A 25,476-nucleotide genomic window follows, 5' to 3' on the forward strand; every position below is an offset into this window, starting at 1 on the left:
GAATGAATTTTCCGGCGACGATCGATTAATGCACACGTACCGTGCAGTTCCGTTGTGCAATTAATTGCGGGACTCGTTACGCATACGAAAGGTTCGATTTCTTAAACCACTCTGCACTCAAAAATTTCCTCAGTCAGATCACGTACCATCGGAAAAGCGAGTCTCGATTTTATCGCGTTATTTACTTAACCGGTTACATCGTTTTCTATCTCGTTCCAACTCGTTACGGGTGGTTCGAAAACGATCATTAACGCTATAGTTACGGTATCCGTCGAAATAACGGGTCGCTAATTTTTTAATTTACGATTATTCGGATCGCAACGATGTAAATTCAATATACATAATTTATCTGCGTCAAATATTACAATAACATTCGGTAAAAATTGGAATAAATGTCTGATCGTCGCTTTTATAAATTCAGTTTATAAGAACAGCTTATTTTTCTGCTCCGTATATCTAGCGTTAAACAATATCTCGCGACGTTTCTGTCACGATAAATAACATTGTATAAATCCTCTCGAATCCTTGTAAGGAAAATCCACTCGACCATTCTCATCGATCGAGCAATTGACTGGAAATTGAAGGCACAATATCGCGAACGTAATCTCGCAGATAATATTGAATCAGCCCCAGCTGTCCTCCACGCCATCGTCGGTACACAAATATCTTTCTATTGTTTCAGGAAACATTCGGTTCGTTCGATGGAAAGGTAACGTCACTTTTCCGCTAGTTCAAAGTTTTATTAAACATTCTCGCGATAAAAATCGTCGGATTATCCGATCTCATTCCAACGAGAAAATCACGTCGCGCGGCAGGCATTGCGTTAATTCTGCCATCTTTTCGTAGATCACAGCGATCCTGATAGCGACACAGTCATTTCTCCCTGACTTGCGCTCAGAATGCACACAAAAAAGGGCAATGCGTCTCGTTTTCATAGTTGTGTTGACAATTGCTAACTATAAAAACGAGCCGTCTATTACTATCGTCGAAGTTTCAAATTCTCGAAAAAATTGTTGATATTCGAACAGCTATAACTTTGTGCAAAAAAATCATACGACAATAGAACTCGGCTCATTTTAAAGCCCGAAGTGTCTACTTTCGAAGGCCGTTCGTAAATTTCTTTTAAAAAATTTATTCGCGACACGATGGACGAGGAAACCTCGTTCCAGACTACACACGAAATTTTTAACCTTCGAAACATCGACGACATTCAAAATACCGCACCTTCGTGAATAAAAATCGCAGAACAACGAGACTGAACTCATTTTAAAGCCTGAAATCTCTACTTTTTCCCTGTATAATGCATTTCCCTCGAAAAGATTGTCAGCAGGTATAAAAGCGAGCCGCGAGGCACGAATAATCGTAGCTTCGCTCCCCAAATTGTCCACTTTTGTGCGCAATCTGTGCGCGAATTAGGGAGAAATTGCTGTCAGGGAGAAATCTGCGCGAGATTTCTGATCGTCCGATTGTGTACGTTTGTCGTTCCGGATTGAATAGAGCGAGTTGTGAGAGTTTAGTCTGCAGTCTGGTTGGCATGGATCCGGAAACGCGCATAGATTGCCGCGCGAACCAGCCGTGAAGCAGGTACTGCAGGCAATTGATACGTTCCATTGCATAGGAAAACACGGTTGCACGGCGGTCTCTTTGCAGGAGCGATCGCGGCTCGATCGCGGGGCCATTGTGACGTTTATCGTCGGCGATCCGGCGGCCGGTGTGCCGTCGCTATCGATTCCGGAAACCAAACAAAAATCGTGCCCGGCCTGGGCGAACGGTTCCCTTTGACTCCGCACACGCCGCCGAAGGAAAAGGAACCAGACGGAAGTGGATGTAACGCCTGCGCGAAACCCCGGACATCTCGGTCAGCTCACGGGCTAACGGCTATGAATGAAAAGCCCGAACGCTCTCTCAGTACCGCGCGGGACAGTGTCGCGGGATCGTGCTTCCGATCGATCCTTTCCGGATCCATTTATCCGTCAGCGAGCCGCGAAACACGTTCGGTTATCCGTTGCCGACGATCAACACTCCAAACATTCCCGCGAAATCCAAGTCGTTCGGTTAAACGAAAAGTTCGATATACCGCGATAAAAATGCATTTTCGAACCTAGTCGAACGTATTGAACGACGATCGGTAGCGTCCGTTTCCCGTCGACGACGAGTTAACACGTCGGACGTGTAAAACAATCGGTAGATCGTTCGCTGGAACAGCGGCCAGTTCAGTTGTCCGCGGGCACTTCGCGCGGCGTGTTAACTCGTCGACGGGTTGACACGTCGTCGGACACGTGCGCGACGAGTTAATACGTCGGCGGCGGTTGCGAGTCGACGCGTCGGCGGGAACAGAGACACGACGAGCTGATGCGTCGTCGGTGGACGATTGGAGCGCGACGAGTTGACGCGTCGCGGTGGAAGTGAACGCGTGTGCGACGAAGCAATCGCGACGCATTAACTCGTCAACCGGCCGAACGGACACCGTGAATCCGGCCGGCAATTAGCTAACCCTTAATTACTGCGGATTGTCAGAACCGTCTATTAGTGCGGTCGCCGGTCGCGGTTGTATTAATCCGTTGGTCGCATAAATCAGTCATCGTTACGCGGCGGTGCGCGGCGAATCAATTTTCATTAATCCTTGATCGTGGACCCGGCCGGTTTAAATAGGTTTCGGCGGGATCGCGCGAAATAATGAATCGCGGGCCGCGACGCCGCCGGTAATTAAAAAGACGGCTGATTCTTGTTCGTCGCCGTGGGATCGGGTATAGGGGTCGAGAGTTTTCGGGTCGTGTGCGGCGAACACTGGGGCCGCGGATTAAAAGGCGAAATGCGAGTCGCGAGCGCGGACAGAAGGATGGGACAGCCGCGTCTCGACGCTGATTGTATCTCGCAAGAAACGGGACTCGCCGTGGAAGAACTGAGCTAGATAATGTCTGCGCCGGAAGTGGACCCTGAGGAGGCCAGGTGAGGTCGTCGTTGATTCGTCGCGGAGATTATACATTCATACGGAATTATACGTACGGGAATTATATAAAATTTCTGGATACGATGTTCTGCGTGATACAATCGAGCGAAAAATTGCTGTACGCCGAATCTGGTAGATTGTTTAAAATTACTGACAACAATGCGCATCACGAACCGTATGTTCAATGAATCGTGGATATTGAGCTCGTGCTATTGTATAGAAAAAAAATCGCACGACATTCTAACTGTGCTGGTTTTAAAGCGCGGAATCTCCTCTTTTCAACGAGTACGAAATATTTATAATATGATTTTTTGTTAACATTCTGTGATATATTGAATCGAAACAGGGTAATCTGCATTTTCTGACTGCACACTAAATGTTTGGCAAAAAATGGACCATGTTCAGAGGATTGTACTTTCTGGAAAAAACATAGTAGAATAACGTATCCAGGCTCATCTTAAAGGGTGAAGTATCTTCTTTCGGACAAGCACCAGGACGATGACCTGCGATTTTTTTTCACTACTGTATAGCACTTTGAATCAAAAGTTTGAAGTAGCTACTTTTTGATATTTTTGAGCCAAAGAATTAAACATGTTCAGAGTTCTGTACTTTTTCGAAAAAAAATCGTAGGACAATGTGTTTTAGATCATTTTGAAGTGTGAAATATCTTCTTTCGGACGAGATCAAGGAAGACGATCTGCAATTTTTTCACTACTGTATAGCATTTTGAATCAAAAGTTTGAAATCGTCACTTTTTGACATTTTTGGGCAAAGAATTGAACATGCTCAGAGTTCTGTACTTTCTCGGAAAAATATCGTAGGACAAAGTGTTTTAGATCATTTTGAAGGGTGAAGTATCTTCTTTCGGACGAGACCAAGGACGACGATCTGCAATTTTTTCACTATCGTATAGCACTTTGAATCAAAAGTTTGAAATCGTCACTTCTTGATATTTTTGGACAATGAATTGAACATGTTCAGAGTTCTGTACTTTCTCGGGAAAAAATTGTAGGACAATGCGTTTCAGGTAATTTTTAAGGGTGAACATCCCTCTTTCCAGCAAGATCAAGAACGTCGATCTACGATTTTTTGTTACCATTTTATGACACGTTGAATCAACAATGAAAAAGACCACATTTTGTAACACGATTGGTAAAAATAATTGGAAACAGTACCAGGAAATGTTCACTGAAATCTGTGCGAAATAATCGAGTGAAAAAGTTGCTGAACGTCGAATCCGTTGGATGGTTAAAAATTACTGAGAGCCGTGCGTACAACGAATAGCAATTACCCGGGATTTGTTAAAACTCTCGCGCAATAATCAAATTACGAAGAATTACCGAGGAACCAATCGGCCGGCGACGGCTAAACATGACTGAAAACAGGGCTGAAAATGGACAGCAATTATCTAGGCGTAATCTGCATGAAATAATCAGATGACGAAGGATTAGAGAAAAGCGAATCATTGTTGCTAAAATTTCGGCGAGATTGGTAAACGATTTGGCGATGGACTAACAACGACGAAGCTTAGCAGAGCGTATTTATGGGCACGAGATTGATTATTAATGTCGACAAATATACTGCCTGGTCAATATTAAACGCTATTGATTATTTACTGGAGCCGGGAAGTTTTAATCGAAATTGAGATTTCAATTAATTCTCGTCGCGTACGTCTTCGACGGGATGCCGAACATATTTGCGCGATGTATTATTCATTGCGCGACGGGTCGCCGAAAATGTTTAAACACCGTGTTAAACTCTTGTCGTGGTCGTCAAAAATTCAACACGCCGCGCATCCTAGTTCCTTATCCACCAATCTTTCACTTTTCGGGACAGGGGATTTTCATGAAACATTCAGCGATATTTACGTGCTGTTTTGTATAAGATCGCAGCGAGATTACGCATTATTGCGAATTAAGTCGATCTCGTCGATCTTGATGTTTGTTCTTGAAATACGGTGTACAATTTTTGATCGGATAACTGCAACTCGATTCACATAACTTCGATTCGCCCAATAACGTACGAAAAGTACACTCAATTGGCGATATTTCATCTCGAACATTTATTTTTCTATTTTAGTCGCGACTGATTCTTCGGGATCTCGGTTCATTTCATTAGCCGGTTTCATCATTGTCGATATTCCAAGTACCGTGACTTCGTCGAAAGATATCGTAGGGCGATGTGTTTGGGCTCGTTTCAAAGAGCAAAGATTCCTCTTTAAACACACGCCAGTTGTTTCCTTTTAGGATCTTTTTTGTTCGGTACACGCACGACATACAGAAGTGGTACTTCCTTTTACCATTTTTCGAACTCGCGGACTTCTGAAGCCTAAAAAAAGATTTAGCTTTGAATAAAGCTACCGTGAATTTGAAGCTTGAAATTTCCTCTTTTCAACCGGACCAAAAACACTGGGCCACGATTTTTTGTTCCTAGTTTATTGCGCTTCGCAGGAAGAGTGAGCCACCAGCGATGCAGTAAGGTTCGCAGAGATTTACGAAAAAAATTCATGATATTTGAACTATTCCAACATCGAGAACAAAAATCGTACGGAGAACTATCTCGGCCAATTTTAAGGAGGATAATCTCCACTTTTAGCCTAACTAGGTTATTTTAGTCAACAGAATTTTTGCACTGAAAAATAGAGGGAAGAACAAACATCGTCGTTATTGATAATTGTACGAATTCGAACATCCCTGCAAAGTTGAACAAATTTTTTTAAGAAGTAAAACCACCATGGTTTCGTAGAACGGAGACTCCTCTCTGCAACGAGCCCAAAAATATGGATCTGCGATTTTTTCTTACCATTCTATGGCGTTTTCAATCGAAAGTGTAAAATCGAAATTTTGTGGGGCGACTCATTAATTGCTAGATACAAGATTGACGATGTTTAAAGTGCCGTAACTTCTCGAAAAAAAATCATAGATCAACGAGCCATAGCTCATTTTAAAGAGTATAAAATGCATTTTGAAACGGTGTTAGTCATTTTGTTATAGAATTTTTTTGTCACTGATAATCGCAATTTCTGTAGCAATGCCCCTTTTTGGACCATTTCGCAAATTCCGAGATCTCGGACGAGTTCAAAAAATTTTTTTGTCGAATCCAACTACAGAAATCTTGAAGCACGAAGTCTGCCCTTTCCAACGAGCCCAAGAACATCGATCTACGATTTTTTTTTACCATTCTATGGCGTTTTCAATCGAAAGTGTAAAATCGAAATTTTGTGGGGCGACTCATTAATTGCTAGATACAAGATTGACGATGTTTAAAGTGCCGTAACTTCTCGAAAAAAAATCATAGATCAACGAGCCATAGCTCATTTTAAAGAGTATAAAATGCATTTTGAAACGGTGTTAGTCATTTTGTTATAGAATTTTTTTGTCACTGATAATCGCAATTTCTGTAGCAATGCCCCTTTTTGGACCATTTCGCAAATTCCGAGATCTCGGACGAGTTCAAAAAATTTTTTTGTCGAATCCAACTACAGAAATCTTGAAGCACGAAGTCTGCCCTTTCCAACGAGCCCAAGAACATCGATCTACGATTTTTTTTTACCATTCTATGGCGTTTTCAATCGAAAGTGTAAAATCGAAATTTTGTGGGGCGACTCATTAATTGCTAGATACAAGATTGACGATGTTTAAAGTGCCGTAACTTCTCGAAAAAAAATCATAGATCAACGAGCCATAGCTCATTTTAAAGAGTATAAAATGCATTTTGAAACGGCGTTAGTCATTTTGTTATAGAATTTTTTTGTCACTGATAATCGCAATTTCTGTAGCAATGCCCCTTTTTGGACCATTTCGCAAATTCCGAGATCTCGGACGAGTTCAAAAAATTTTTTTGTCGAATCCAACTACAGAAATCTTGAAGCACGAAGTCTGCCCTTTCCAACGAGCCCAAGAACATCGATCTACGATTTTTTTTTACCATTCTATGGCGTTTTCAATCGAAAGTGTAAAATCGGAATTTTGTGGGGCGATTCATTAATTGCTAGATACAAGATTGACGATGTTTAAAGTGCCGTAACTGCTCGAAAAAAATCATAGATTAACAAGCCTTAGCTCATTTTAAAGCTTATAAAATGCATTTTGAAACAGCCTTAGTCATTCTGTTATAGAATTTTTTTGTCACTGATAATCGCAATTTCAGTAGCGATTCCCCTCTTTGGACCATTCCGCAAATTCCGAGATCTCGGACGAATTCAAAAAATTTTTCTGTCGAATCCAACTACAGAAATCTTGAAGCACGAAGTCTGCCCTTTCCAACGAGCCCAAGAACATCGATCTACGATTTTTTTTTACCATTCTATGGCGTTTTCAATCGAAAGTGTAAAATCGAAATTTTGTGGGGCGACTCATTAATTGCTAGATACAAGATTGACGATGTTTAAAGTGCCGTAACTTCTCGAAAAAAAATCATAGATCAACGAGCCATAGCTCATTTTAAAGAGTATAAAATGCATTTTGAAACGGTGTTAGTCATTTTGTTATAGAATTTTTTTGTCACTGATAATCGCAATTTCTGTAGCAATGCCCCTTTTTGGACCATTTCGCAAATTCCGAGATCTCGGACGAGTTCAAAAAATTTTTCTGTCGAATCCAAGCACAGGTATCTTGAAGCACGAAGTCTGCCCTTTCCAACGAGCCCAAGAACATCGATCTACGGTATTTTGAATCTAAAGTGTGAGGCCAACACTCGAGAACCTGACGAATATGGGTCAAATACTCGAACTGTCTACTAGGCGAGAACTTCTCGATCTTCAAGGAAGTATAACTTCGTCGAAAAAGGTCGTCGTACAGTGAGTCTACGCTCATTTTAAAGGCGGAACATCCCTCTCCAGATCCATGTTAGTCCCGGCCTCCGAACTATTACCATATATGAAACATGAAGACTGTTATATCCACTATTCAAAATGCAAATAGTTACTAGATCATGCTCGACTCCTGAAACAATCGGCGCCCTTAATCGATGATTAGAACCTCGCGGAACATGTTCATGCCTCCATTAACCCAGTAAGCTAGTAACTGGTGTGTTGCCGTCAATAGTCGACTATCGTCATTATTTATTGAATACACGCACCCGATCGGCGGTCAGATCAGCGAGATCCGAATGCCGATGCAATTAACGACAGCCGATTAATATCGAACCGAAGTTAAAGCTTCTCGCGAGGTTTTCCCCTGATTCTTATCGGCCTGTATCAACTGGAGAGCTACGTGACAGATAAATCGATGATCGATTATCCGCCGAGATCGTGGTTGTGTCAACGGAATGTGCCACCGGGGACCGTCTTAATGCGAGATCGATGCACGATAATCCCACGGATCGAACTTTCGGTGGTGAAATTCGGGCGCGCGACGCCGCGCTATCAGCACGTCCATTGTTTATCGAAGTCGAATAGAAAATTCCGTCTACGTGGGCGCAAACAATGCGAAAATAATCGACACGCAGCCTCGGGAGGAACAATCGGAAACACGTTTTATCTGGTCCACTGTTCTGCCAGCAAACACGCATGGTCCTCGTTCCGCTATTTCGATGGAGATTTCGTGCTCCTATGGAGCGGTTTTGCAGACCGTTAAATAACACGCCATGTTACCGCTTTGCATAAATCAAAGGTCCATTTGGAACACCTCGACGGCCAGCTATAAATATCGCCGGTTACCTAAAAACTCGGCTGTCCTTAGTCGTTGCATTTTGTTTAACCATGGCCGACGGATTTATACGTTCGCGTGTTTTTTTCCCAGATACCGGATCCTCCGTAATTCGTCGTTATTTCTTCATCCGGAAGAAGTTCTCCCATGATTTAAACGCGCCGTTCTCGGGGTCGCTGCTAAAATCCAATTCGACGCACCAAAGGCTGCATGTTCCATCGACGGGTTTATTAATATTCCCTGGAACATAGAAAAATTTTCGCTGCGTCGAATATTCGGTATGCTAGAGAAATATACTGAATTGCGCGCGAAATTCACGTTTCTGCGAGGCGGGCGAAGCTTCGGCAAGCAATCGCAATCATTGAAATAACAATGAAAATTGAAGTTTAATTAAACCGTGGAACTCGAATGGCAAAGAAGCTACTTCCGTTTTACAGGATATTATTGAGAACCAATTTAACGTCGAGCGCGGACCCGAATTGAGATATTCTTTAGCTGCGTTCGCAACGTTGAATAAAAATGAAGCGGACTTTTGCATGGGTTCGAAACGTTCCAGCGATATGTTACGAAATGTTTGGTAGGAAGCTGTTCGAAGATCCGCGCTGGTATTTGAAAATTCTCGAGAGCGCAGCGGATACGGCGGCCGTCCCGTCGGAATAAACGTACTTTGGGAACGGGAGTGGAAAAGTTGCCGAAAGAACCCGGCATTTCTCCTAAAATTAGGGCGCGCGGAGGGAAGACCGTACGAAACGAACTTTCCCGCGATTTGTTGCAGAATGATCGAGCACCGCGACGCGATACTCTACGAGATCCGCAGCAACGAGAGTTTTATACGGAACGAAACTCTCCTGCAGAACGTATCCTTGATCGAGGACTACATCTTCGACAGGACCGACGTCAGAGTGATATTCATCACGCTCTACACCGTTGTGTTCGTCTGTTGCTTCTTCGGTGAGTCATTGCAACCCACAAAATTCTAGATACTTAAGTCCCTGCAATTTCGTACAAACGACGCTTACGACGCTCTAACTCCGCTCGTTTTAACCGGCGAAACCTCCTCTCTCCAACGAGCTCTAAAACTTTGTTCTACGATCTTTCGTTGCCATTCTGTGGCCTTTCGAATCAAAAGTCTGAAATCGACGTTCTAACATTTGCTTACTGAGTGATGTTGAGAAAGGTAACTACTGTAACCCTGTAAAAGGAAATCGTAGGACGACGTACCTAGGCTCGTTTTAAAGGATAATCTTTCCCCTTTAAATCCAGTACAAGAACATCTATCTACGATTTTACGTTGGCATTTTACGATACCTTGAAGGAAAAGGGTAAAATCGACTTTTTGTAACGTGGCTCGTTAAATGCTAGCCGTAAGATTAACGATGTTTGAAGTACTGTAACTTCTTGGAGAAAAATCGTAGAGCAATGATCCTTATCTCATTTTAAAGAGCAAAGATTTCTCTTTAAACTGGCGTCAGTTGTTTTATTCATAGAAATTCTGATGTTCTTACTATTCCTATAATGAGCAAAGATGGTCGTTCGTCGACCATTTTTCAACTTCAAACACTTCTAGAGAGATCAACAAATTTTGTCTGCCCCCGAAACCACATTGGTTATCAAAAACGAAGTCTCCCCTTTCCAACGAGTCCAAAATCGTCGTCCTACGATTTTCTTTGTACCATTTTACATCGCTTTCGATGAAACAAATGAGGCCCAAATTACGTAACAAGACTTTATTAAATGTGGCCGAAAAGTTGACGTTGTTTAAAGTGCTGTAACTTCGCGGGAGAAGATCGTATTAAAACGGGCCTAATCGCATTTTAAAGGGCGAACAGTTCTCGGCCGAGTGACCTAAGTTACTTTATCGAAAACATTCGCGTCGTCGGTAGCCGCACGGATTCGTTAAGCATTGACAAAGTGCGGGTCTCGCAAACTAGCACGGCACAGTAGACCATTAGCGTTGCTAAGTTATTAGCCCCGCGTCTACTGATATAAGGCGGAGAAATAAGCTTTTAATTTCAGTAATGGTCGACTGCTTTGTCCGAACATTCCCGGCGCAATTATTATTAACGTGCTTGAAGCGGGTACAGCTCGGGCCAGAGGGGGGGGGGGGAGGAACAAGTGGAATATTTGGTGAAAAACGAGCAATAGACAGCGGAATGAAAATGTAATCTCCGTCGCGACGACGAATTTTTCCATCGTTTTAACAGAAGTTTCTCATTAGCATACGGTTGTTCATTTAGCGACGGGGAAATGTATTTAGCGGTAGTTGAAATGCGCGAAATGCCTTTAGCAGCGGAGTGAAGTACGGCGGCGCGCCGCCGCGCCGTTGGAAAAATTCCGAACGTACCGTGGGGCGAAGTATTTCACTCGATATTCACGGCGCGGCGCGGCCGCGGGGCGAAACTAATTTTTAATTAGGAAATAATGTCGTCTGCTGGAAGTTCGAGGGCCAGCAATTAAAAAATAACGAAGACCGGATTCGCTGCGTCGCTGAATTAAGATGTATCGGCGCGCGACCAGCGCTCGCAAACAAAGTCGAAATCGATAACGGCAATCTTCCGCCCGCGTCCCCCCCTCGGGCCGATCTGCCGGAAGGCTGGCGGGATCTTTCCGATTCGTTTCCTCGGGCACGGACTAATTTGTTTTTCAAATCAGCCGCCCGTTCGGCGTCAGGCACCCGTTTCGAAACACGTACCCTCGCGGAATTAACGGGGCCGTGTCGCGTGATCGATCGCGCGACGTTACCGACCGAAATTGAGTTCGACAGATCGCCTCGTACATCGACGCCGCGATTCATCTGCAATTTCGCATTGTTTCCCCGGTCGGACCTGGTCTCGGAAGCCTGGAAGCACGGGAAGCGACGCGAACTCGTAGTTAAATAGAAATTAGCCGTGGCCATGGTTCAACAAATTCGAAAGAAACGTCGCGAAAATTGCATTGCCGTTTGTCCGGGCCGAAAGCCCGCGGAGAAAGGAAAGGACCGAATCCAATTAAAAGAAACGAACGGGCCGAAATCATTTTCTTTCTTTTTTTTGCCACAACGAAACGTCGCTGTCCGGCCGGTGAAAAATCTCGAGCACGCAGCACGCACGTCGAATCCGTCTGGATCAGAATCCCGTGCCCGGTTGGGCGCGCGTTTTACGTTTCATTCGAATTTCCACGGGACGCGACTGCCGTTGCGGCGAAATTGCTTTTTTTTACACGTCGCGGAAGCTTGTTCTGGGCGAACGGGCCGGCGTCAGGTGCCGGGGCAAAGCGGGGCGAGAAGAAAGATGAAGCGAAACGTGGAAAATAAGCGGCGGATGCGATAGCGCGCGAAACATTAAGACGGGGAGAAAGGAGGACAGAAATTGGTGAAATGCGCTGCGACAATCCTTTCGGTGTTCGTACAGAATTTTGTCCGACTGAAAATTTCTTGGATCGTTCGCTTAATTGGAGCAATTAAATGCTGTACCGGATGGTCAGCAACAACAACCGGAAGACGGAACACTTTATATTCATAAAAATCAGTCGAAAAGAAAGAGTAACATTTCTTCATTCAAGGCTGCGTTTTCGAGAAAGCTGTTATAGTTTGCAAGATGCGTCGAGTTCAGTTGGCCTGCAGCTCGACGAGAAATGGAATTGTTATGGCGAGACGCGCCGCTCGATTGCTATTCGACAGTATTATTTTTCCAACCGAATTTCTCTGCAGAAGCAAAAACATTATTCTACGCTTTTGTTTCATTTTTCTACGTAGACTCGACCCTCTTCCGAGTTACTGCTCGCTCTGTACACGGAGCAGTAGCCAGCTATTAGTAGAGCGGCGTAATCGTCGCCTCTCTAAAATCGCCGAGCAAATGAAATTTCGCGTCCAGGCCGAATGGACGTCTGCCGTGTCATCCTATGAAAATTCGTTTAGTCCCCGATGAAAGGAGCAAAAAGCAAAATTGTCCGAGGAGCCTAGAACGGCAGAATGCTGCCGAGGAGCCGGCGTCGTGCCCGCCCGCCCCGCCCAGTCCGCCGGCGGCCGCAGGCCCGCCCATCCGAGTTTTTCCGCGGCTTTAATCGCGCGGAATCGCTATCCCGGTGAAACGCGTTGAAATAACGAATAGCCGACGACGGCGAGAGATTCTTCAATGGCCCCTTTAGAGCCTCCGGATATCCGGGTGTTTGTGGAGCGAACAGTCGCCTTGACACGCTCGATGGACTTAACGACGGTAATTTCGTCGCCGACCGAATAGCTGCGGAGCGCGGAGGCGTCTCATTGAAACTTTCACCCGGGATTTTCCTGATTAGAGAACTTACGCAACGGTAAACGAGGTAATTGGAGGCTGGAAAGGGCGAGGACCCGGCGCCGGGGCGAGCGATCCAGAAAAGGCGATTATCGGGAGCAAGATCGAAAGGATTAGATCGAATTAATGGGACCCGATGAGAACAGTTCGGAGCAAAAGTTTCGGCAGATGGAAGTCTGCCAGGTGATGCCACCGGCGATAGGGCGGAGCCGAGAAAAACTCTCGCGAATAGACTCCGCCCTTCTTCGCCGGCTCCGCCCACCGGACTGCCGTCAACCGAGACTTTTGCTTCGCGCGGAGCCTGCCGGGCGGGGCTTAAGTTACGGCCAACAGGACAGTGTCGCGTGACCGCGTCGACGGAACGAAGAAATGCTAGCCTTTTAATCGGAGCATATTCCAAGGCGTCGTAGGTCGAGCACTGCGAGACAGAGGATTGGTCTACCCGGAATCGCGGAACAGTGGAATCTCGAGAGTGTCGCGGGATCCCGGCTCGCCGCGGATTTTCATCCTGCGCTTGGCCCGCCTGTGCAAACCCCCAGCCGTTTCACGAAGTCTCGGAAAATACGGGAAACTTGACGCTCGCGGAGTACTTCCGTCGAGTTTCACTTTAATCTCTCTAATCGTTATGTGCCGTCGGTCGGTCGGACGGTTGAACCGAAACTCATTATACCGGCGCGGGTGTCAACCGACGGGCGAAATCATAAAATACGCGGCGGGCGGGCGGGCCGGGGGACACAGCATTACGCAGGCCGCCCACTCGAACAGGCTTTAATAAGATTCAATTCGGCTGTTCGCGACTTTCCCTATTCTTGTCCCGCGAATCTCCCGGTATTCCGGCGACTTTTTCATCCAAGTTTCCGTCGACACAACGCCGCCCGGCCCGCCCACCGCCGAGCCAGCGAGTGCTATTCCTCTCGAGTTTCGTAATCACGTTACAGAGTAAAGTGTTTACCCGCGACTGGAAACGTTTCTCGAATGAAAGTCGTCTTTGGTCCGTGCTACGCTCGCATGTTATTCGGCGACGGAAGAAGGCTCCCTATTGAAAATAATCAGCATCGGGATCGATCGTTTCCCGATTCGGTAATCGAGGCTTTCGCCGGGATACCGTCGTGATTGCTTTCGCTACGTGGGATGAATTACAAACGCGGGCTGCTCGGATTTTATTAAAGACTGTCTAATGGAACGCGGTAAGATCTCACTGTCTATAAACACCACTCGAACGTCGTTTCCTCGGTGTTCTTTGAGCTTCGTTGGATCGAATGGGATTTGCCACGCGTCTGGCTGAAAGTTCGGCGGTCGGGAGAGTGTTGGAGCTGAGAAACGTGCTCCTCTTAAGGAGATAACCTGAATCCTCGATGAGTGATTGTAAACCAGTAGCAGGAAATTTTAGATATTTCAGCTCCCGGTACTTCGCCGAAAAAATTCTTATGACATTCTAACCGTACGCGTTTTAAAGGCCCGAATCTCCTCTTTTCAATGAGCTCGAGAGCTTTGTTGCAGAATTGTTTGTTAACGTTTCGTGGCGCATCGAATCAGAAGTGAGAAATCAGCGTTTAAAGGACGTAAAAGTTTCGTCACATAGATAAAAAAAGATCGTGCTACAATGCCCCTAGGCTCGTTTTAAAGAGCGAAGTTTCCTCTTTGAAACGAGTCCAAGAACATTTACCTACGATTTTATGCGGCCATTCTGCGATGGTTTCAATCGAAGCTGTACCACGATCCGCGAGAATAATAGGGAGAAAGTTGACGATGTTCAAAGTACTGTAACTTTTTCAAAAGAAATCGTAGCACAATGAGCCTTATTTCACTTTGAAAGTTAAAGAATTCTCTGTCAAAAAAATGCAAGATATTTTGCCTAAGGCTTCTATAAAGACAATATACGCCCCGTGATCAAATTGTGTCACACGAGAATAAAACAGAAAAATGGAAAACATTTGCAAGACATTATATAATCGTGAAATGTTTGAGGTACTATATTGAACTATCGCCGGTCCTCTTTCGCCAGTAGCTAGCTCTATCTTTCCTTCACATAATGCCAGCTCTGCGTCGCTCTATGTCAAAGGACCGACGCGAGACCGTGACTCGACATGGCCGCAGGCTTCAGTTGAAACATAAAAACGCCGGCGAAAAATTAAGAAACGAGCAACGAAGTTTTCGAGCACGGCCGAGGAAGCTGCATCGAGTACTCTTGAACGATCGAGCGTAGTTATTTCCCGCTGTATTCTTTTCCCCCGGCTGGCGCAGGACGTCGCGAAACTTTTGATTATCGGTATTCAGGAGTCGAACGCGCCGGGCTTCGCCCGTGGACAAGTTGGTCCGCGAGGCGCGAAACGTAACTCAAGTTATGGAAATCGAGTGAAAAACGCCGGGGTAAAAATTCCCATGGAGAAGCGCGTCTCTACCTGTCGATCGGCGTACAGTCCGCTGGAAAACTTCTCTCCCCGTGCCCGTTCAACGAACGCGTCGTCGAAGCCACGTGTCCGCAGAACAAATTGACGAACCTACAATCGATCGATCGGAACCGATTCAAATAATTCTCGGAAGTTCCTTCGCGCGGTGCGGCACGGTTCGACGGGCTGATTTCGCAGCGGTCTGTACCCGGGGGAAGTCAGAAGAAAGAGCATAACTGTGAAGCCTCATCGAATAAACAGCTCGCGTTGCCGAGGAAATGCGGATCCGAGAGGACAATCGCGAGAAATAGGAAAGTGTCGATAGCGTTGCAGTCGAGACACCGGGCTCGCGATCATCGAAACGCGTTCCCGTCTTTGACGGGGCGCGATGGTTGCGTCATTTCCGACGACAGCTTTTAAAACGATTTCACGCGTGCCCGGGACCGCTGACAGCTTGCCTCTAGTCGGCCGTTTGCTGATCGAGGCCGGCGCTAGATCCCCTCGGAGATTCAAACAGGTATCGCTGAAGAGAACGATTTGGCCGAGTACGCGGCAGCATGCTGGAAAGAGGCGGCTGATATCCGGATGAGCATAATGAGAAACGACAACAACAGACGCGAGAAGGCTGTCTGAGAATCCGTGATCCTTTGTTTCCGTTGGCGGATTAGCAATTATTAAATTGCTAATTATGAAATAGCCGCGACAGGAGGAACGCAAGAAGCTCCACGGGCATATGCTGGCGCAGCTGCCGCAACTAATTAATTTACTCTGATTAGAGCTATCCGAGTGGAACAGGGAAATATGCGCCGACACGTTTTCACCTGGCCGCCGCGCCGGTTCGAGTACAATTTTCCGGAGGAGAGCCGCGATTTCCCTTCTGCGAGTGACTAAGAGCCACGGGAAGGAATTGGTCCGGGACGCGTTCCCAGTTGCAAACCGGAGTCGTTTAACGAGGCACGTACACTTCTTTCCTCCAAGTCCAATTTGCTATACGACGCCGGCGATCGAACGGCCGTGAGATAGCAATCGCATCGTTAGCTACCGGCTGTCCACCGGGTCGAGCAGGACGCAGTCGGCCGCGCCGCCATCAATAAACCATGGACAAGGTTCTAACTTATCCAAAGCAAACTGGCCCATAGACGAGCATAGATTGGCACGTCTCAATTTATCGTCTCGGCTCCCTTGAGATGGTCGATAAAAGCCACCGTCCGGCTCCGAAGGGGAGCTCGGTCCTCCGCCGTCGAACAAGGATGGACGCAGAGAGCGCCGGATTTACGGCGGAGGGCCCACGAGCGGATGCAAACGGGAACGAGGCCAATGCGATTCCGTCGAAGTTAGCCGCCGCGGTCGTGAAAAATCGCGGAAACTTCGTAATCACTTGTTTCTCGGGCTGCCTGGTGCGAGGGACACGTTAGGAATTCTGCCGCGGCTAGAGGCGACTGCATAGAATGCCCGATGCGACGGCGGCCGGCTCCGACGGAATTCGGAGCCGCTAAGCCACGCCCACTCGACGCTGGACACGCCTGCTTACAGGTGGCCACGCGTAGTCGGGGCGTGGCGTACCTGTTCCCAATTCCGTCGGAGCTGCTAAGCCACGCCCACTCGACGCTGGACACACCTGCTTACAGGTGGCCACACGTACTCTGGGCGTGGCGTATCTGTTCCGAATTCCGTCGGAGCTGCTAAGCCACGCTCACTCGTCGCCGGACACGCCTGCTTACAGGTGGCCACGCGTTCTCTGGGCATGGCGTACCTATTCAGGGCGGGACATTATTACTTCAATTATTACCTCGATTATTATTATTACCTTGTTATTATTACCTTAAAAATTTCGTAAAATTAAAGTATTTCATTCAGTTAAATAAAAATTGCAATGCAAGCTTACATGGCATCAATTACTTCTTCAACGTTCGTACCTCTTGCAAATCTTAGTAAAATTAAGTAATCACTTTTTTATTTTTAGATATTAGAAGTGGAAGATTTCCACATACGGTCATCAATCGACTGAATTTAAAACGGGGAGATCTCCCTGTTGAGTTGGCTAAGTGTTAAGAGGGAGAATTACTATTCAGGACGGTGCAAAGTTATTAAGAACAGGGTATATTAATTGGGGCAGAATGTAAGCGTCCAAGACGGCACGGTATCATTTAAGGCGGCGTGTAACTACACCTATTTAGGGCAGGATATACAGTGGCCCACAAAAGTGTTTGTACACATTTCAAAACGTAATAACTTTTTCAAAACTGAATCAAATAACTTGAACTTTTTTTAGGTTTTAAGGGAGGCTAGTCTAGTAGACGATGACTGAAAAAAGTTTTTTAAATTCTGCTATTACTTGGAATGAAAAGAAAAAAATAAAGACCCTCATCATCGTCTAATAGACTAGTTCCTCTATCATCCAAAAAAAATTCGAATTTAAAATAGTTATTAAAATAGTAATTTTAAAATAGTTATTGCGTTTTAAAAGGTGTAGGAACAATTTTGTAGGCCAGAGTAAGTGTTCAGAGCGGGAAATAATTATTCAGGGCATCGCCTTAGTACGACTCGAGCCTCCGCAAAAAGTTAGACAAGATGCGAGGAAGGGTAAGGGGACTGGCGGGTCCCGCATATGCGAAACTATAGAGCAACTCTCGAGAGTTTCACTCTCAGACTTAACCCTTTGCAGAACCCGAAGCTATTTTAATTCGAAATCCAAAAGATGTTTCCTGATCTACGGTATTTCCATTTCGTATGATTCAATGCACTTTATGCATACGAAATTGTGCCTATTGGAAAGTACAACACTTGCAGTTCCAACAATTGTTCCAAACATAACAAATCTGATACCGTTACAATTATTTCGAAAAATGGTATAACAATTTTTAGCGGCGCCTCAGACTCGCCACTCGAGTGCAACGGGTTAACTCTGACGCATGTAGACCCGACCTTTGTCATTTAGAACAGTCGTCGCCCACTCGGGACAGACGAGACCCTCTCAGAACAACCTTTTCCCAGGCAACCTGATGGTGATCTTTGTGGTGAGCTTCTCGCGCCGGCTTCGCAGCATCACGAACTTCTTCTTGGCGAACCTGGCGGTGGCGGACTTGTGCGTGGGCGTGTTCTGCGTCTACCAGACGCTGACCAACTACCTGACGAACAGCTGGCAGCTGGGCAACTTCCTCTGCAAGGTCTACATGTTCGTCCACGCGTTGTCCTACACCGCGAGTGTCCTGATCCTGGTGTTGGTCTGCGTGGAACGGTATTTAGCCATCGTCTACCCGATCAAATGCAGGTCCGTGTTGACTAGACGACGTCTGAGGCTGGTGGTGGCCGTGGTGTGGCTGATGGCGGCGGTCTACGCCTCGCCGAGGTTCTTCTACGTCGAGACGGTGAGCAACCGGTTGATCACCGGGGACGTGGACATCATCTGCGTCGCGAACATCAAGAAACACAACAAGAACGTCCTGGACGCGGTGAACCTGGTCTTCCTGTACCTCGTGCCTCTAGGACTGATGACATGCCTGTACTCGAGGATCGCCATTGGACTGTGGAGAAGCGGGGCTACATTAACTGCCCCTGGGATGACCAGGATCAGGCATGACGGGGTCCAGCACGTGCGCAGCTCCAGCAGGAACGTCCTCAGGGACAGACGCGGCGTCATCAGGTACGCTTTGCCGGGTTCGTGCTCGGGAATTCATGATTGGACCGCGGATTTTTATGATAAATAAAAGTTGCATTTTTAGTTCTTTTCTCGATCGTTCTAATTGACGATGATACGATAATATACAGAGTGTCCCAAAATTATGGTACTTCCGAGAAATAGGAGGTTCCTGAGATCATTCGAAGCAACTTTTTCCTCAGCGAAAATGCAATCCGGGGCTTCGTTTATGAGATATTAACGAAAAACAGTGACCAATGAGAGACGAGCTCGCATAGCGCTAGACGGCCGAGCCAATCAGCGCAACTGGACTTCGGCCGCTCGTTGACTCAGCCGCCTCGCGCCTGTCGATCTCGCCTCTGATTGGTCACTGTTTCTCGTTAATAACTCGTGAACGAAGCCACGGAGGAAATTTTTGTAAAGAACAAAGTTGCTTCAAATGACCCGAGGAACCCCTCATTTCCCGAAAGTACCGTAATTTCCTCTGTATATTCTAATTGTACAAATGTTTTTGCTATCTTGCACTCGATCTGTTTTGTCACGAACGCATCAAATCCGCAGTCTATGCATGGACACGCTTTCCAGGATGCTGATCGCCGTCGTGATGATGTTCGCTGTCTGCAACCTGCCGCAGCAGGTGCGCATCGTCTGGCGACACTGGGACTCCAGCTACGACAGGACCTCCGACTTCAGCACGCTGCTCACCCTGTCCACGTTCCTCATCTCCTACACGAACTCCTGCCTGAACCCACTGCTCTACGCCTTCCTGTCCCGTAACTTCCGCAGGGGGGTTCGAGAACTCCTGCTCTGCCGCGGGACCAGGGGCAGAGCTGTCAGCCTGGCCATGGGCTGCACCAGGGACACCCAGATGAGACACGAGAACGGCTTGAACACTGCCCAAGCGAACAGCTCTTTAATCCGACTTAGCTCCACCCACGACAGTCCCCGGGTGTCCAGAACTGTCGCCAGACAGGCAACCAGCGAGAAGATTTCCTGACCCGAGGCCACGGAGGCCTCGACGACCGACTGTGCCGAGACCGAGCTGACTTAAAGACGCCCAAATTGAGGCGAACTTTGAGAGTTTTTTTTCGAGAAACTAGGTTGCGGATCTTTGTGAAACATTAGAGATAATTTGACTGGTGCTCGAGAGACACGCGGGAATTTTTTCGTCTCGAGGAAGCCGCGGTGGTGATGGGTGCAAAGAGGATGGTGGAAGTGTTTCAAGTTGCTCAAGATCGGTCCTTGTCAGTGAAGTGCTAGGAAATTGGTGCGATGTGAAACGTTTCGTATAGGACTGTAGATGGTGCTAGGAGGCGCGGGAGACCGCTGCACGCTCAGAAATGCAAACGGCGGGTCTTTTTACGGTGCTCGCAATATTCGGGGCAATCCTGAGCCGCCTAGTCCCCGGTGACAAGGAACTCGCATTAATTTCGGGCCGGCACGGCGTGGACATTTGGCACCGGTACAAGTGATTTCGCCGCGCAACTACCATTCTCTTAGACAATACTTTCCGTGGGACGATCGCCGGTGGCGAGGAAAGACTGCGGATAGAGTAATATGCTTCTATTCGAAGCCGCAACGGGCCGAACGTGTTCTGCGGTTATTCGATACATCGATGCCGGCCGCCCGGAGGCACTTATTGCATTCTGGGATGGGAAGTAACTTCGACCGACTGTGAATGGGAACAAAGAGCATCGACTGCGAACTCATCGTTCCGCCTGCGGCCTCTCCGCGAACACGTAAGTAGCCGCCAAGGATACGAAGCACAAACATCTTATCCCCTCTCGAACCATAATCGCCTTTGAATAACCTTAGAACGTTTACACAGAGCTGGCAGCGTCTTCGGGGCGCGCTCGGTACACTTTTATTCCGACAATTCCATGTTTCAAATCCCCGAAGCCCGATGTTAATGCTTTGTAGAGGTTGTCGTCAGAGGCTTTAAGAATTCAAAAGGACGCAGACTCTGCGGCATCCGATCCCCAATTACCAGGGGACGATATGAATGATTGAAGTTGCAGGAGGCCCGCCGGTCACGACGTAAATGCAAAGCAAAATTTCTCCAATTCTGTAGGATCCCACGACGTGTAACGTCAGAGCCGCAGTAACACACGCCGCACCGGCCGATCGGAACGTTTAATGCGCGCCTGGATCAAACATTAATCCCGGTCGGCCAGCCGGACAGTACCATCCCCGTGAAAATCGCGTTGTTCCTCGGCTAACGAACACAGATCGCAGCTGCTCTGTCCGGGTATCGATCCCGGCGCCGCTACTTTTAGACACAGACAATCGACGAACCGCTCGATCCACTCGAATCGAGAGGCCCCTCCACGAGGATATCATCCGCAAAGAGGATCCCATCCGGCACACGTTGAATTCTAGCACGAAAAAACCACCACTTTCGCGAATTTCATTCTGGAATACCGCTCGAACACGAATATATTTGTCAAACGATTCGTCAAATTCTGTCGCAGACACGAATTTATTCCTGAGAAACAGTAACAGCTATCGATCTGGCATTTGGCATACATGTTCGCAAATCTTTGGAGCATCGACACAATTTTTTGCAAACAGTTTCGATAAAGATTGTAGAAGTTACCCGAGATTCCAAAAGAAAGCGCCCTAGGTAAGCAGCTCTCTTGCCACGTCGACCCAAAGTCGCAGACACGAATTTATCTCTAAGAAGCCTTCACAGCTATCGATCTGACATTTGGCACATCTGTTCGCAAATCTTTGAAGCATGGGCACAATTTTTTGCAAATAGTTACGACAAAGATTGTAGAAGTTACCAGAGATTCTAGAAGAAAGCGCCCTAAGTAGGCAACTCACTCTCCACGTCGACCCGAAGTCGCAGACACGAATTTATCTCTAAGAAGCCTTCACAGCTATCGATCTGACATTTGGCACATCTGTTCGCAAATCTTTGAAGCATCGGCACAATTTTTTGCAAACAGTTTGGACAAAGATTGTAGAAGTTACCCGAGATTCCAAAAGAAAGCGCCCTAAGTAAGCAACTCTCTCACCACGTCGACCCAAAGTCGCAGACACGAGGTTTATCTCCAAGAAGCCTTCACAGCTACCAATCTGACATTCGGCACATACGTTCGCAAATCTTTGAAGCAACGGCACAATTTTTTGCAAACAATTCCGACAAAGATTGCAGGAGAGTTACCAGAGGTTCCAAGCGAAAGCGCCCGAGGTAGGCAACCCTCTCGCCAGATCGACCCGATGTCGCGAGCGCCGCAGACGCGAATTTATCTCCAAGGACCAGTGACAGCTATCGATCTGGCATTTCGCACGTATATTCGCAGATGTTTGAAGCATCGGCACGAATTTTTGCAACCGGTCTCGTCGGCGATTGTGGCAGCTGTCGCACGTTTCAGGAGAAGGCGTCTGGCGCAGGCAACGGTGGGGCAGCACGCGCTATAGCAAACGAAAGACGGCGCCTAAGAACGGGCAACCGTCGCGGGTGCACGTTCCGTGTTATTTCGCAACATTTCATCGATCGATTAATTACGAGAGGAACAAGACCGATGCTCGTCCGGCGGCTGACGGGCACGAGATAATAGTTGACAGTGGATCGATAACCGGGCTAACAAAGCGCGAGAAGTATACCGTCGGCGGTGCCGTTGCCGGGGCACTCGCCGCGATCGCAGCCGTTTCGGGGAATTAATTAAAATAACGAGGCGCGTCCGGATACTTATTCGCAGGACCCGCCGGCTCCGTTTTGCTGACAACACTCGAATGCGAAACGGCGCGATCGCGCATATTATTACCATTAAATCCATGCGAACAGCAATTCTCCAAATTGTTCGAAACTGTTCTGCGTTCTTAAGATCGCTGGTGGGCCGTGCACGAAATGCCGGCGCGCTATAGTGAGTACCTGCCGCCTGTAGTCTTCGGTTCTCAATCTCGTTTCCACAGTTCCGATCGAAAATTGAGAAAATTTTCGTTAGGCCCGTTCTTTGCTTTCTCTTGTTTTCGTCGGTGCATTCGGCGGCCCCTCTTTCCCAATCGGATCATGTGAGCCTTATCGCCGACTTCTTGTTTCCTCGGCGCGTTATCTCTCGGGGGTCTCAGGTTCACAGCCGAATAACCGGTTCGCGCCGGCTCGACAGCATCTTGGTGCTGCCGTAGCTATCTGTTAGCGTTTGCATCATTGTCTCTCGGCGAACGGTTGTACTCGTGCGCTCGGATAAAATGGAAAAATTCTGGCGGCGATACGATACGAGGAGAGATTAACGAAATAGTGCGGCCGGGAAGCGCAATCGAGAGAACGAGGCGCTTATACACGACCGCCAATCGTCGGCCGTGCAATTATCGAAGTCAGCGTTGCTTCTCGAGCACTTCTCGGAAACGCAAATAGCGTCCCTTCCGTCATCGGTTTCGATCACCGGAATCGGCGAACACGGGAAAATATGGGAGCCCCCGAGAGCGCCCGCCGCGCAAACAATTTTTACGGTCAAATAAATTACCCGTGCATCGAGTACCGTAACAAGAATTGGCATCGTTTCGTGGTAGAACGCTGGGAAATTGGTGATCGATCGATTACGCGATCGGATGCGTGGACGAAACAGTATCGGAGCAGACGCAACAGTATCTTGTAACGTTGCCGCCGATCAAGCACTAGACGTTCAACTTGAACTTATTAAACTGTTAAGCCGAGTTGGCCGCTCGTTCATGCTTCAATTCACCTTCAATAAACGGCCCCGTCATTTGTTGCATCATAATTACACTTTGTGTATATTTCAAAGCGCGGATGTGTTTCCGGAATGTAGAATCCACCGGGAGGAGGGGGGCGGAGAAGGGGGGGACAAACATCGGCGACGTTTCTATCGTATTTATGTACTTCCAGTACAAATATTGGTGAACCTTTGGCAGCGCTGACTAATTGCGACGTTGCCAAGTAACCCTGTCACAGCTAGCCCGCCCTACCGATGTCATAAATCCTCTAACTCGAATTCAACGATATAAGTCGGAGTCAAATTGAAAGTAGCTTCTTTCCGTGGGGATTTAATTACATTCGTGTTTCTACGAGAAGATTGCCAACGTTGCCAAGTTTGATCTCGGAGCACGGCCCACCCTAACAGTGTCATAAGTTCTCCAAACTTTGATTCCACATTAGTGAACCGTAGCAAATGGGTAAGAGGTTTCTTTCCGAATAAATTTAGGTAATTCACGGTCCCGGAAAAACATTCCAACGTTGCCAAGTCTAAAGCAAGCCCACTGGAGCCGTCATAAATATTCTCTTTGACTCGACGTTATGAATCGAGGCGTAATTAAAAGCAGTTCCCTTCCGAATTAATCGAAATAATTTATAGTCCTAGAAATAGATAACAATGTTGCCAAGTCAGCGCACGCTTCCAGCTTAACAGACCTGTGACATGCAACTTTTGAATGTAGCACGATTAGCAGAAGAAAAATTTGCAAATGAATTTCCGCGAAATAGATTATCCTTCCTCTAAGAATGGCAACGTTGCCAACTCTCTCGATCCGAGAAGTCAACTCACCTCCCCCCCCCCTCCGGATTGGCTGATCTTGCAAGAGTGGCTTAAAATTTGTTAAATGTTGCACGATCATCGACAGCAGCATTTGTAAATAAATTCAGCCGCAATGGTTTATCATTCTCCATAAAAAAAGGTCCCCTAGTCTCTCAATTCGAAGTCAGTTCGGTCTCCCAGCGACTCAAATTATTCGCCGGCGAACAAGCGTTTCGAAAAACGGAGGATAATTGGTGCAGACGCAACATTCGCGAATGGACTTAGCAGAAATAGATTACCGTCGCGGAAAAAACAACAGCGTTCTCGGCCCGATAAAGTTATTTTCCACGCGAGCACGATAACACGATCCGCTGGGGGTAGAAACACGCGAAAGCCTGAGACTCTGTATGCTCGAGCAGCCGAGGATCCTAATCGGTTCCGATCTGACGACACGTTTTAAAGCGCGTGCAAAGTTCGTGCGAGCAAATGGAAGACGTTATCACGGCCGGCGAGAGAGAAATAACCGTGAGACGAAGGCAGACAGGCTTGATAACGATATGACGATTATTGTTGTTGCTAAATTGGACCCCCAGCGGAACGTTGCGTCACCCGCGTGACCCGCGAGTGGAAAATACAATGATTTCGCATACTGCGATCGGTTTATTGCGGAATTTCTTTAATTACCTCGTGTCACAGATAACAAATGAATTTTTTTAAACTGTACCAATTCGATATTCAACGAAACATGTTTTCTTTAGCAAAATTGCGCCATTTGTTGAAGACACATGCTGCAGGAAAATATTATTGAAACAATGAAATTGTTTGCTCGCAATGCTCGGAACATTGTTTACCGATCGTTCCGTCTAGAAATAGACTGGAGGACGTTATCAGATACCAAGTTCACGATCGATATCGATCATTCCTTGACTAGGAGTTTCGCTTAGGTTCCGTCAGGTGTCGTTTCTAATCCCTCGGTGGCGTCCAGCGTCTCCGCTAGACCCAAAAATTTTGCGAGAAAGGATTCGTCCTCGAGGAAATCGCCGCGAACGATTTCGGCTTTCGAAGAAAATTAACGCACAGCCGTATATTATCCGATAATTTCCATG

The 25,476-nt window shown here is 47.0% G+C and overlaps 1 protein-coding gene across 1 annotated transcript; it reads left to right on the plus strand.

Annotated features, from left to right (window-relative positions):
• The first annotated feature begins 1,897 nt into the window (after positions 1-1,897).
• Positions 1,898-25,454, plus strand: LOC117221060 (trissin receptor-like). Its single transcript, XM_033471684.2, has 4 exons — positions 1,898-2,949; positions 9,374-9,549; positions 18,251-18,899; positions 19,479-25,454. The coding sequence occupies exons 1-4, from the start codon at positions 2,915-2,917 to the stop codon at positions 19,888-19,890; spliced, it is 1,272 nt and encodes a 423-aa protein (XP_033327575.2). The 5' UTR covers positions 1,898-2,914; the 3' UTR covers positions 19,891-25,454.
• The last annotated feature ends 22 nt before the right edge of the window (positions 25,455-25,476 follow it).

The sequence above is a fragment of the Megalopta genalis genome, chromosome 5 (assembly GCF_051020955.1).
Source record: "Megalopta genalis isolate 19385.01 chromosome 5, iyMegGena1_principal, whole genome shotgun sequence".
NCBI classification, from domain to species: Eukaryota; Metazoa; Arthropoda; class Insecta; order Hymenoptera; family Halictidae; genus Megalopta; species Megalopta genalis.

Excerpts from the sequence above, each read along its gene's own strand:
- LOC117221060 (XM_033471684.2), top strand. The coding sequence starts at position 2,915 with ATGTCTGCGCCGGAAGTGGACCCTGAGGAGGCCAG. Across the intron at positions 2,950-9,373 it reads GTGGACCCTGAGGAGGCCAG|AATGATCGAGCACCGCGACG; the intron begins GTGAGGTCGTCG and ends GATTTGTTGCAG. Across the intron at positions 18,900-19,478 it reads GACAGACGCGGCGTCATCAG|GATGCTGATCGCCGTCGTGA; the intron begins GTACGCTTTGCC and ends CACGCTTTCCAG.